General features: G+C 39.9%; 1 protein-coding gene across 1 annotated transcript; it reads left to right on the plus strand.

Annotated features, from left to right (window-relative positions):
* The first annotated feature begins 1,575 nt into the window (after positions 1 to 1,575).
* cdkn1cb (cyclin dependent kinase inhibitor 1Cb) lies at positions 1,576 to 4,391 on the plus strand. The gene is made up of 3 exons (XM_058408985.1): positions 1,576 to 2,143; positions 2,238 to 2,349; positions 2,714 to 4,391. The coding sequence occupies exons 1-2, from the start codon at positions 1,702 to 1,704 to the stop codon at positions 2,345 to 2,347; spliced, it is 552 nt and encodes a 183-aa protein (XP_058264968.1). The 5' UTR covers positions 1,576 to 1,701; the 3' UTR covers positions 2,348 to 2,349; positions 2,714 to 4,391.
* Positions 4,392 to 13,690: the final 9,299 nt, after the last annotated feature.

Raw genomic sequence — 13,690 nt, forward strand, 5'->3', positions numbered from 1 at the left:
TCCTCCTCACTTTTACTATCTTGAATTGAAATAACGTACTTACCTGAAATATCCAGTAGGTGGCGATGTTACACCGTAACTCTGATGTCTGGACTCCTAAGAACATAAATTCCTCCTTGCTGATTTCCAAAGATATATCATTGCTCAAAGTGAAATAAATTACACAACTCATGCTCTAAACTGTATATATTTTGGGTCAAATAACTTTGATCATTATTGATCATTGATAATTTTATCAGTCATTCTGAAAAGCTTGATGATTCAGTAGCAATAAAGAAAGCAATAAGACATCAGTAAAGGTTGTTAAAGCAGCAAAGGGGAGATTAAATTTCAATTTATTTGTATAGCAACTTTTACAATGGTCTCAAGGCAGCTTTACAAAAGTAGAGAAACAGAAATAAGCAAAAAAATTATTAAATTAAATTATTAAACTATTTTATCCTTATTTTATCCCTAATGAGCAAGCCTGCAGCAATGGTGGCAAGGAAAAACTCTCTGAGATGATATGAGGAAGAATCCTTGAGAAGAACCAGGCTCAGAAGGGAACCCATCCTCATTTGGGTGACAGTGGACAGTAAATAATGCAAATGTAACTAAATCATGTCCTATCTACAACAGCAATCAAGGGTCCACAAGGAGCTATTAGGTCAATGTAGTTTCTGGCACTAATTCCTTGCTGTCACAAACTGACAGATATAATGGCAATCAAGAATGAGATATTCAACGAGTACATATGAGTGTGATGGTCAGGTATTCACAAACTTTAGCCACCCAGGGAAGGAAAGGCCTTAATCATATAATTGCTGAACATATACGAGAGCATTATCACTGAGAACACAATCCCCTTTTAATCTCATCCAATCCCAATAGGGCTACACGACGTTCATTGTTTTCTCACACGTTATAGCTCGAATTCAAAATGACATCATTCTCAGCACTGACCCGCAGCCGAGGATCCCGCGCTCTTACCGCCACGGCGCGGGTTTGAGTCCTGTGCAGGGACCAGTCCAGCCACTGGGGGGCGCACAAGCCAGCGCACTCTCAGTGCCGGTCTCAAGCCTGGTAACTGAAAGGGCTGCATCTGAAACAGCATTCGGCGAAAAACCTGCGCCGAAGCTAATATGCGGATCAGTGAACTGTTGTGGCGACCCCTAGCGGGAACAGGCTGAAAGTACAACAACAACAAAAGCAGAAAAGTATCATGAATTCGAGTAGAAACTTAAGAGTGGAAAAAAAATCCTGAGGTTATATAATACATTTAAACTAAATCATTTCTTGTTGTTGTTTTATTTGACTCCATGGATTTTTGAGTGAAAAACAACACACCCCAAAAATATTCAATTCAAAAATGAACAATTCAACTGTTTCTAAGGGACCTCCCCTACCCCCACAAACACACGCGCACGCACGCACGCACACACATACCTACAAATCACGAGTCGGTCGCGATTTTTTGGCGCCATTCCAAAAACCCTAGCAACCAATCAGAAGCGAATAGAGGCGGGTACCTGAGAAGAGGGTAGCCGCTCGCTGACCAATCAGATCGCTCGCCTATGTGGCTACAAGTTCCTGTCATGCAACGGGCTCTTTAAATTCGAATGTAGCAACGCTGCATGGTAACGCTTCAGTTCGGGTTCAGGTAGTTTATGGGAGTCACGACATCTCCACATTTATAGTCACCTTAAGGCTCGTAAGGTTGCAATGTCTAGCGTTCAGCTTTCTATTAGCGGTTTAGGGGCTTCGAGAGGTAGCGCTCCTCAGCACGTCCGCAGGAGCGTGTGCCGAAGTCTTTTCGGACCGGTCGATCACGACGAGCTGAACCGGGACATCGAGGCAAAGCTGCGCGAAATCTCCGAGCGGGATCAGAAACGGTGGAATTTTAACTTCGTCTCTGATACACCGCTGCTCGGCGACTACGAGTGGGAGGGAGCCGCGGTGGAGGCGACGCCTGCGTTTTACCAGGAGTCGGTGCAAGTAGGGAAAAGGAGGGCTGTTGGTCTGTACGTTAAGCCACATGTAGAGGCTCCTAACCGGGAGAACTCTGCTCGGGACGACGCTGCAAGCGGGACTGTGTCTCCTGAGTGGACGAGCACAGGAAAGAGGAAAACAAGCGCACGGTCCACTAAAACAACTCATATTACAGGTGGGAGGAAGGAATGGCAGTACGAATAAACAACTCGAGCTCGTCGTATAATTTGTTAACGTGTTAAAACGTCTGGTTCTCTCAATCTTTTCAGATTTTTTCTTCAAACGAAGGAAGCAAGGAGATCTCAAACGGCGTGAGCGCGTGCCTCCAAAACTCAACTCCCTCTCTTCTGAGCAAACGCCACGGAAACGACTCCGATGAAGGTACAAAAGGAGGTTTCTTGTGTGTTTGAACGTCTAGGTGCAACAACCTTTCAGTACAAGTGAGCTTTTGCCCACTGTTTGGTGGGTGTTATGGCGGCGACTAGGTGTGGTGAAGCCAGCGGTCAGTGTTTGTTGTTGCAGTAGGAGGAGGGGGGTCTGTGTGTGTGTGGGGGAGGGGGCGCGCGCGTTGTGGCGGGAAAAACACGACACCACGAGTGTGGAACATTTCACTAGTGTCTAATATTTTGCCTGGTTGTGACCGGTATAGCTCTCTCAACACACTGTGGGCTGGGGGGGGAGTTTGGTTTGTTTCCTAGGATAGATTTGCAACCTTAACCTGACCACAGACCTCCTTGTTTTTCAGGATTTTGCAGCAATGAAAGGGCTCAGGGTGAACAGAAGCCTGTGTGAAGGAACGCGGCCCTCATGGAAAAACCATGATGATGGGCCAGAGGGCTAGAAGCTCAAACGCCGTCTCTGCTCCTCGTCTGGACCTTCATCTTGTACAGTTTGTGTTGTGTGGAGGATCAAGAGAACTGCTAAAGAAGGAGCTTGATGATGAGCCAGACATGGCTTCCTTTTTCAGGCTTTAACACAAGAACCTGCTGAAGAATGTGCACAAACATATATGTAGCAAAAATATTTATGCAACTGTGACACAAGTCTGATCTTGATTGGATGTTATTTTGTGTCTTTGACTTGTGTTAATACTGTTTGCCTGGGGGTCTTTCCATGCAATCCAGCTGTGGACTGATGGAGACTCTTGGCACTTTTTTTTTTTTTGGCTCATCCTGACTATCGTAATTTGCTCTAACTTTACACTGGTGTTGTCTCACAGCTGATTTTCTAAATTATGAGCATGAGCACCAAGACTGCCTGCTAGCATGCCCAACTCTGTGTTTAGATGTATAATTTTATTAAACAGCTGTGATTTTTCTTGCCAGATGTTGATTATGTATGCTTAAGTGCACAGTTCATGGCGATGTTTGAACTGCTTGACCAAGGCTTCATCGTGGTCATGGCAGTGGGACAATCGTGTAAATATGTTAAAGCTTTAATGATTGAGACAACAAGCCTTTGTGTTGACTCTTTTGGTGTAAATATAGACATAAATATCATAATGTACCTTGTCTTTATTTATGTTTCATGGTAGACTTTTGTAGCCTTGCTTTTACGTTGTAGTGTTTTCCCTAAAAATGGGATCTGTCTTGTTTCTGAGCCATTTTGTCACTTCACTGTCCTGAAATGTTTCATATTTTGTTATATAAATGTATATCTAATGCTTCCTGCTTTTGTTTTTCTTTCTGTAGTTAACGTTAAAGCCCTGTGGATGTAAAACGGTGTTTTATGCATAATACAAATTTTGTAGGATTTTGTCAGGTCTACTTTTGATTTACACGTACTTAACATTTTTAATATTTATAGCAAACTGTAGCCTTCTAACATTTGTTTAACAATGTTCATTAATGGCTTCATTACAAAGGGCTATTTGCACTCATGTATAGACAGGTCACTTTTATTAAGAACATGCTGGCAGTTTAGTCTGTTACGGAGTTGAAAAATCAGTAATGTGAAAGCAGTCATGCACAGCGTGGCACTGAATCCTGTAGGAGGTGGTCTGGGTTCAGTTGCTGTGGAATTGTGCTGTGATTCCTGTGAATGCTACTCTGCACTTGTTCATGAAGTAAAGTAACCAGCATGTTTTAGCCAATGACATTAGTTTCCACAACGCATGTGTAGCATGAGGGGCACAGGAGAGCTGAGGAACCTTACTGTGCATAATAATGCCATCATAATAATATGCACACATTTGTGATGATCCAAGATAAATGCAAATGGATCAGGGTTTGATGGAATCTGTCTAATAAAACCTGTGCCAAAATCAGACCAACACTGCAGGAGCACTGATTCAGATCACAGCAAACATGACTGATCTAAAGAGTTTAATTATTGTGATTAAGTGATGACATGGTGACACAAATGTTATCCAAATGCAATGACTACTAAATTTATTTTTTGAATAAAATAATTCCCTATTGATATTGATCTGGTCTTTTTTGCTTCTGAATGTAACCTAATACTTGAGCATACTATCCAGTATTATAAAGTACAACACTGGAATATTTACATTGTTAGATGAAACTATATAAACAGTGTAAGTTTATATGATTGCTCAGGTACAAAGTCGTAAGTCATAAAAGAACGACTTTAATATAGTAAAATGATTGTAGTTTATCTGCATGGTTTTCTGTATATGTATAATCCCTTTCCAAATTGAGAAACAATGCTTTTCATGGTCTCTTGTAAGATGAGAGTAGGATGTCTACTCTATGCCAAACAATACCTTGACTACAGCCATGTGAATTTAAACACTGTGCATCCCCATAGATCAGGTATAGCAGGTATAACACACCTGTCCTTATGGAGTGGAAACCTCTGCTGTATACAGGCTTCCTGCTGGCTGCAGACAAAGCCGAGCGGACAAAACCCATTCCGGCAAGGCAGTGTCACTTACACCTGCTCATGACATCATCACAATGAGATGCACAGGAATGGAAAATTGATGCTACTTCCTCATCATCAGAATGGCCTGAACAAAAGGGCAGGGAAAAGTCCTTTATCCTGGTGAAACTGCACTGATTTAGCAATATCTAATATATTTTAGATATATTTTCTGTACCTTTTGAAGCATTTGCCTTAAAGAGATGGTAGGTACTATGTGAGGGTAAACAGCAGCTGGGTGAACACACAAGGATTATTTGTATAATCTTCTTATGGCTTAAGGACATTTAGCTGAATCGTTGGTATCGTTTGCAGTCCAAAGCCATCTTTGTGATTTCTCCTTTGGAAGTTGGGGTCAGAGCACAGGGTCAGCCATTATACAGCTTTAGATAGTTTAACTAGATTCAAGCAATACAACTTTCTTTAAAACAATGAAAAATTAAACATTTTATATCTTCTTTTTTGTTTGTTTGTTTTAAATACACTTGGTAAAAATGTCTTGATATTAGAATATATCTAAACATTTTAAGAGCACCAGGCTTGTTCTGAAGATAAGGGTTTCTTTACAATAAGTATTTAAAGTCTTTTGAAAAGCAAATCTACATGTCTACAGAAACATTTTGGTCTTAAAATGAGGGAATATGACTTAAAATGTCTTTTTTCAGGATGGACTGTGTCAAATATGGTGCATACACTTTAAACTTAATTCATTCAAAGAAATCCCCAGACCTAGTGGTAAGAAAATTTCTCAAAAAGAGCAAAGTAATCTTTTAGGTTTAATTCTAGGCTAGTTAATCTATCTTAAAGAACAAAAAAGATTTATTGCAAGATTTTTTGGCTTGTGAAGATTTCATTTTTAGGATGTTGTTGTGGATCCATCCTCAGCGAGTGGTTTCCAAGTGATGACACTCTAACCAGAAATAGGGCAACAGGATGGATCAGGAAGGTCCAGAGAGCAGAAGGGGTCAGGATTACTAGTATCTCAGACGTGTCAGACAACTAATTATTTTGTAACATTGCTGTTAAGATGTTTCAAGGACATCAAGCTTCTAGGATCCATTTCACTTTTAATTTAAACAGTTTAAACAATAGTGAGCTTGACCAGAGTAAAGCAGTCACTCCCTCACAGTAATATTCCTCATTACTGAAAAAAAAAAACAAAGAAAGTGGCCCATCATGTCAGATTTCTTCTTCTGGAACATGGGATGGTCTCCTCAACTCTGAGATCTTTCTAGTATTGAATATAAATACAAATATTTGCTTTAAATCAATCAAAAATATTTGTTTTTTAAATGTATAAAACTGACACTGATTGTTTTGTGGTGGAAAATCATCACTTATCACAATTATCTGGCTAGCATGTCGCTAACAAAAGGCAAACACAGAGACATTTCCCCGAACATAAGGAGATCGAAAATGGCGGCACCCTCTCAAGGTACGCCAAATGTAGCATTAATGAATGTGTGCTTTCTTTGTTTCACAAGCTTGACATCTGACTGCCTACTCCCACTGACACGAGAGAATAAGCCACCGCTCCTGAGGGCTTGGTCTAGTTTAATTGAGTCACACATAGTTGAGTCATGTGGTTGGGAGTGTATCTACATATATGTTATGGTTAGTTGTCTAGCCGGTAGATCTAACAGGCAAGTCTTTTCAGATATTCAGAAAAACTTTTTGCGCTTACACACACACACACACACAAAACATATACTGATTGATAAGAATGTGTGAAGGTGTGTGACTCAGTAGTATCAACATCAGTGTTGTACATGATTCGAGTTGAGTGTGAAAAGCGACATTCTTGGTCTACACGTGTACATAAAATGCACAAATCCCACAAAAACAGCAAAGTAAAGGAGGCAGAGTGGCTGCTCATGTTGTTTGATGTTGAATCAAAATCAACCTGTTAATTTCGGTTGTGTAGCAAAAGAAATTTCCAAAGTAAAGGGATTTTTTTTGATAAATTCATAAGAGTGAGTGAATATCTTTTAGATGATATAGGGAGTGGGCCATATGCTGTTATTGTACTGTACTGTAGAGCACTGGGGGTTGGGGAGGTGGATGTAGTACATGTAGGCTTAGTGGTTAACATGTTTGCCTTGAACCTCTAGGGCTGGGGGTTCAATTCCTTCCTTTGTGCTTCAACATGAGCAGCCACTCTGCCTCCTTTAGTCTGCTGTTTCAAACATTTTTGGGGGGAATTTGTTCATTTTATGTATCCCTTGGGCTCCCTATGACCAGTTCCTGGGAAATGGATAGATGTTGTACTGATGTTGTACATAATTACAATTATCTAAGAGCAGGGGGGGAAGGAAAGGGATGGTGGAAAATGGTATACAACCACAAAAAGCACAAAGGAATAGTGAAAGAAGAATTAAAAACACATTTAAAAGGTAATGTAAAAAAGTAGTATATGTCATTCTTCAGAATTTGGAAACATGATTTCAACTTAATTTAAGTCAGCTTTTGGCTGGAGATTTTTTTAAAATCAGGTTTTAGAGACACCTAACCAATCTTCAGATAACAAACTGGATTGAACAGTTCAGTTACATACAGTTACGGCACTTTTTACACTTTTCTAACACACACTTCTACTAGTAAACGAGCAACACCATGCATGAAACCATCACATCAGTCCCTGTACACATAAAGCTGTATTTATTTAACGTTCACTCCTGTATAAATAGCACACATATAACCTAGCATTAGTGTTTAACGAGACTCACTTCACACCACTTTAACTGGGAGACCAAAAAACAGGGTGTGAGTCAAAACCCAGCACAAAACCTTTCTCTCTGTCTGTTGCCATGTCATTACCGAGCCCTGCCCTAGACACACACATAATCCTCTCATGGCATAACATCATCACCGCCCTTATGGTCTGTTGTAAAATCACTGGACCGTGGCTCTGCAGTTATACAGCATGAATATGTGTAATTACTAACATAGTAAAAAAGAAAACAAGAAAACACACTAGACATGTTTTTTTAGACAGTAGATTAGATGCTTGGTGAAGGTGTGGGTCTTCTAGAATTTGTTTTTGACATTTGAGGATATAAGTCTTCGCCAATGACCCAGCTGAGACTTAAGGTTAAGTGGACGCTGGTCCAGTTTGTAGGCAAGCATCAGAGTTCAGGAAGCTTGTACTGGGCAATGGTGGGTGTAGGAGCTTTTGCGGAGATGCAGCTACATTTACATCAAGTATAATGTATAATCACACACACAGACCCCAGGAGCCAGTTAGAGTAATCATGAGATGAGTCTCTATGGATAAAAATAGAACCTCTTGCCCAACCAGGTCAGGACAGCAGTGTGAGGCAAGAGAAGTGTTTTTCCCAGAAGTTTCTTAGTATGAATCAGTGGGGTGACATGAATCAAGGCATGCTAATTAGGTTTCATTAACAATAAGCAATTTTAGTTCTGAATCAATAACAGACACATGACCTCAGACCTGACTCAGTTTGGCAGATGGACTAATCCCAGTTAATGAGAATTCACTGACATCCCTGACAATAACATTGCACAAACAGAAATTTTGATTATACATCTAAAATTTTCATAAAGTTATTCCGTGAGGATGTGTATAAGAGTTGATTGTGTGTGTGTGTGTCTGTATGTGTGTGGGATGGGGGGATTGTTTGGCGGACCTGGTGGACCATCAGACGCCTAGAGAAGCAGAACCAGCTGTCCCTCTGATCTCTCAGCTGACAGAGTGGAACATGTGTGTGTGTGTGAGCGTGTGTGTGGTGAGTGGAGGGGGTTTCTCTCAGCAGATGTAAGAGCTTCCTGAGTGTTGGTGTTCACAAACTGTCTCAGTCACTTCGCAGCTGTGTGGCTGTGAGCACCAGCTGGCCAACCACAGACAGCGAGGCAGCTGGGGGGAGGAGCAGGACGAGAGCGGGGCCTAGATCACACGCTGACGCATCCATCACACTTCGTTTCAGCTCAATTTCCACTTCGTTAACGCTCTATAACAGGGACATACTCTGATTACACACTAAAGTTTTTGTATATATAATAGAGAAAATATAAAGTAGCCAACAAACAGACAGAAAAAAAGATGAACCTTAAACCAAAAAAAAAAAAGCCACAAGGAACAGTATTATACATCACACACACGTTGGTTTTCTTCCTTTCTTTAAATTCCAATGCATTCGTTCGGAAATTACTGTGTTCTGTATTTCTGTCTCTTATTATAAGAAGTCATGTACTATAAGATTACAGCCTTATGATCTCTCAGATTGTGTAGTGAGAAATTACTCCTGCGGTGTAGGTGTGATTACTACAAACAATCACTTTTTGGCACGTCTTCCTGTAAGCGAGGGAAAGAAAAAAAACTCTCACTTCAAACTCACTTATAACAGAAACACTCTCATGATGTTTTCAGTCAGAGGTTGATGTCAATTAAGCTGTAAATCTGTTATTCACAGAGGGGGAAGGAATTTATGGTAATGCCCTGACAAGTTAGTTGTATAGAAAGATTACAGGTTAAACAAAAAATTTTTACTGCCAGTTTTTGTCTGGTTCACTTGTTTCTCCTGTTATGTTTTTACATAAGCTGCATCATCACATATTAGAAATGATTACTGCTCAACAAATGCTGTTAGCCTTCCGTTTAAAGTGACTAAAGTTTATTCTTTTATTTTTATTTTTTTCCACTAAAGATCCAGTGGATAGATGGCAAATCTGATTATTGAATTAAACCCTTAAGAAAAATATCTTCCTAACTAGCGTGTATATTATCAGGAGACTAATGCACCCTTGAATCTAGGGTCCTTGCAGACTGATGGAATCACATAGACCTGTCAAAGTTACACCTTGATCTAACAAGCAGTCTAAAAATTAGGAGCAGCTGAAGACTATAGTGCTGACCACACACACACACACACACGCACACACACTCACACACCATCCGACTCTCGTGCATTTCCAGTAGTATACTGTCTTTAACAAAATATACCTAATTAACCACAAAAACAATTCTTTGGAGATATTCAAGGCAACTGATGATTTCATTTAGATGAATAAATCAATAAATTTCATCAATATGATGAATTCTGTGGTAAAAAGCTGTTCTGTTAAATAATCTGCCAACAAATGAAGCATTAAATTGTTCGACAAAATGTCTTTAAAGAAACAAAATGTATACTGCTTATAGGCATCTATGGAATATTATGATGGCAGAGATCCTTAAGAGGCTACTAAAAACTAGATTTTACTTCAAGCATTTCTCTGTCTCTCTCTCTCTCTCTCAGCAGTGGATAATGCTCTGGGTTACGAAAGAACTTCACTGTGCTGCAATGTACTGTATATGTTGCAAAAAAAACGCGTCTTGTATTTCACTCACAATTATCTTAAAATCATTTCTATTATTATTAGTAATAGTGTTCTTTATTTTATTTAATTTTTTTTAAAGCCACAGTGTCTGTATCTGGAGCAGTGGGTAGCTTTAGGGTCACTGGTTCTCTGTGTGTGGAGATTGTTTGCAGGTCCAGTGTTCATAGGATTCATAGGAAAAAAGTATACTGCTTATAGGCATCTATGGAATACTATGATGGCAGAGCTCTTTAAGAGGCTACTATAAACTAGATTTTACTTCAGACAACTCTCTCTCTCTCTCTCTCTCTCTCACACACACACACACCAAAATAGACGGTCAAATCTGTCCCTGTTGTTACAATAGAATGGACTTTTCCTTGTTTAAAAATGCTCCACAGCACCACAGCAGGGGTCTCCACCAAGCACCTATGCTCCACAATAAGGGTGTGTGTGTGTGTGTGTGTGCTGTAGAGATGTAAGGTGTGACATACAGTAGTGTGTGACTCCTGTGTGAACTGCTTGTATGTAATGATCTTTTCACTTTCGGAAAACCTCACAGCTTCACTCGTGCCTTAACTCATAGATCCCTTTCTCTCACAACCTGTTAACACCCTGTGTGTTAGACAATAGACCACACACTCTCAAATACACAGTAATATGTTAATATGGTTAAAGACATTATTTCACATTATCACTCTCTCTAAAGTTAATGAGAGGCTAAGCAATATGTGAGAACTATTTCATCAGGTACAGCAGTACCTGTAAGCAGTGATTAATAAGTGATTAATACTGTGTTGTGTCCAGTTTAAGTGGTTCTGTGGAAGAAGAACAGACCCTTACCAGAATTATTATACTATTTGAATAAAGGTTATAAAGCTAAAAGCAAAGAGAACGACCACCTAAACGTCCTGATACTGAGCGATGTGGTATCTTCAACTTTGGGTTCTGCAAGTGACATCAAATCAACACGGCATCGACAAACATAAGCATTTTAAATGAGTTACACTGTACATGCAAGTATTTGATTAAGAGCAATCAACACAGAGATATATATTCGCTTGTTAAATCAATAGATAGATAGATAGATAGATAGATAGATAGATAGATAGATAGATAGATAGATAGATAGATAGATAGATAGATAGATAGATAGATAGATAGATACTTTATTCAAATTTACAGCTTCCAGCAGTATCCACAAGCAGAGTTGATAGATAAAATAAGAAGGAATATAACAAAAAATACTAAGATACTCAAATTTAAGGGTACAAAAATTCAATTCAATTCATTTTATTTTGTATAGCGCCTTTTACAATGAACATTGTCTCAAAGCAGCTTTACAAAAGAAGAAAACAGAGAAAGGGGAGGGGAAAATGAAAAATAATAATAAAAAATAACTAATTAACTAGAAATAAGAATAAATTATTAAATTCTATAATTAGACTATTTTATCCTATTTTATCCCTAATGAGCAAGCCTGTGGCAACTGTGGCAAGGAAAAACTCCCTGGGATGGAAAGGAAGAAACCTTGAGAGGAACCAGGCTCAGAAGGGAACCCATCCTCATTTGGGTGACACTAAACAGAAAATAATGTAACTGTAGTTGATTAATGTCCTTTCTACAACAGCAATCAATGACCCATGAGGAACTATTAGGTCAGTGTAGTTTCTAAGGTCATTATAAACACTAGTTCTTTGCTGTCACGGGCTGACAGATGAATCACATATCTGTGATGGTGTGAAAGTCCCCAAGTGGCTCTGTCCATGGCTGTCTCCTGGTCCACATAGATCCATCCACAGCACCAGTGGGCACCATCAAGCGGCGAGACTCCGACCAGGGGTAGGGCAGCGGTCGCACTGGAAACTGGCAAACACTGGGAGCTCAGGAGTGGGGTGTATAGCTCGACAGAGAAGGTAGAGAGAGAAAGAGAAAGATATTAAGTTTCTGATCATGTGATGCTTAAAGACAGTGTAGAATTATGTGTAAAGTGCAGGCAGGGACTCCAGCAAGACTAGCTATGACAGCATAACTAAAAGGGAGAGCCAGAAGGTCACAGACATGAAGGCTTCCCGGGACATAAAGCATCCAACCACTTCACAGTCAGCAAACCTGAGCGACTTGCGAGGGTGGTAAGATGACAGCATCCAACACATCCCAGTACACCAAACACTCTATGACCATGAACCTTCCAGATCTGCTCCTTTACCTAAGAAAACTATACATTAAAAGCTTGACTAAACAAATGTGTCTTCAGCCTAGACTTAAACATTGAGACTGTGTCTGAATCCCAAACACTAATTGAAAGGCTGTTCCATAACTTTGGGGCTTTGAAAGAGAAAGCTCTGCCCCCTGCTGTAGCCTTTGCTACTTGAGGTACTACCAAGTAACCAGCACCCTTTGATCGGAGTAGGTGTGGTGGATCATAAAAGACTAAAAGATCGCTCAGGTACTGTGGCGCGAGACCATTTAGTGCTTTATAGGTTAGTAACAGTATTTTATAATCAATGCAAAATTTGACTGGGAGCCAATGTAGTGTGGCTAAGATAGGAGTGATGTGTTCATATCTTCTGGTTCTAGTTAGGACTCTAGCTGCTGCATTCTGGACTAACTGGAGCTTGTGTATGCTCCTACTGGAACATCCAGACAGTAAGACATTACAATAATCCAACCTAGAGGTAACAAAAGCATGAACTAATTTTTCTGCATCATGAAGTGACAACATACAGTATTTCTTATCTTAGCAATATTCCTAAGATGGAAGAAGGCTACCCTAGTGATATTATCTACATGAGCTTCAAACGAAAGACCAGAGTCAATAATCACACCAAGATCTTTTACTGCTGGACAAGATGAAACCAAAAGACCATCCACCATTACTCTGTAATCAGAAAGCTCACTTCTAACTGCCTGTGGTCCTAGTACAAGCACCTCTGTCTTGTCCGAATTAAGCAGGAGGAAGTTAATGGCCATCCAATGTCTAATGTCCTTTACACATTCTTCTATCTTAATAAGCTGGTGTCTCTCATCTGATTTAGCTGAAACATATAGCTGTGTGTCATCTGCATAACAGTGGAAGCTAATACCATGTTTACGAATAATTGCACCAAGGGGTAACATATATAGGGAGAAAAGCAGTGGGCCTAAGACAGAACCTTGTGGAACACCGAACATAACCTTGGTATGCATGGAGAAGTCACCATCTAGATCTACAAACTGATATCGGTCAGTCAAATAAGACCTGAGCCAGGAGAGGGCTGTTCCTTTAACACCAACAACATGTTCTATTCTATCAAGTAGAACAGTGTGGTCAATGGTGTCAAAAGCCGCACTAAGATCGAGTAACACCAGTAGGGAGACACAACCCTGATCAGAAGCCAGTAACAGGTCATTTACCACTTTAACCAGTGCTGTCTCTGTGCTATGATGAGGCCTAAATCCTGACTGATACATTTCATAAATGTTATTTCTATGCAGGTATGAACATAACTGCTGTGCTACAGCCTTTTCTAGGATCTTGGAG

The sequence above is a fragment of the Hemibagrus wyckioides genome, linkage group LG14 (assembly GCF_019097595.1).
Source record: "Hemibagrus wyckioides isolate EC202008001 linkage group LG14, SWU_Hwy_1.0, whole genome shotgun sequence".
Taxonomy (NCBI): Eukaryota; Metazoa; Chordata; class Actinopteri; order Siluriformes; family Bagridae; genus Hemibagrus; species Hemibagrus wyckioides.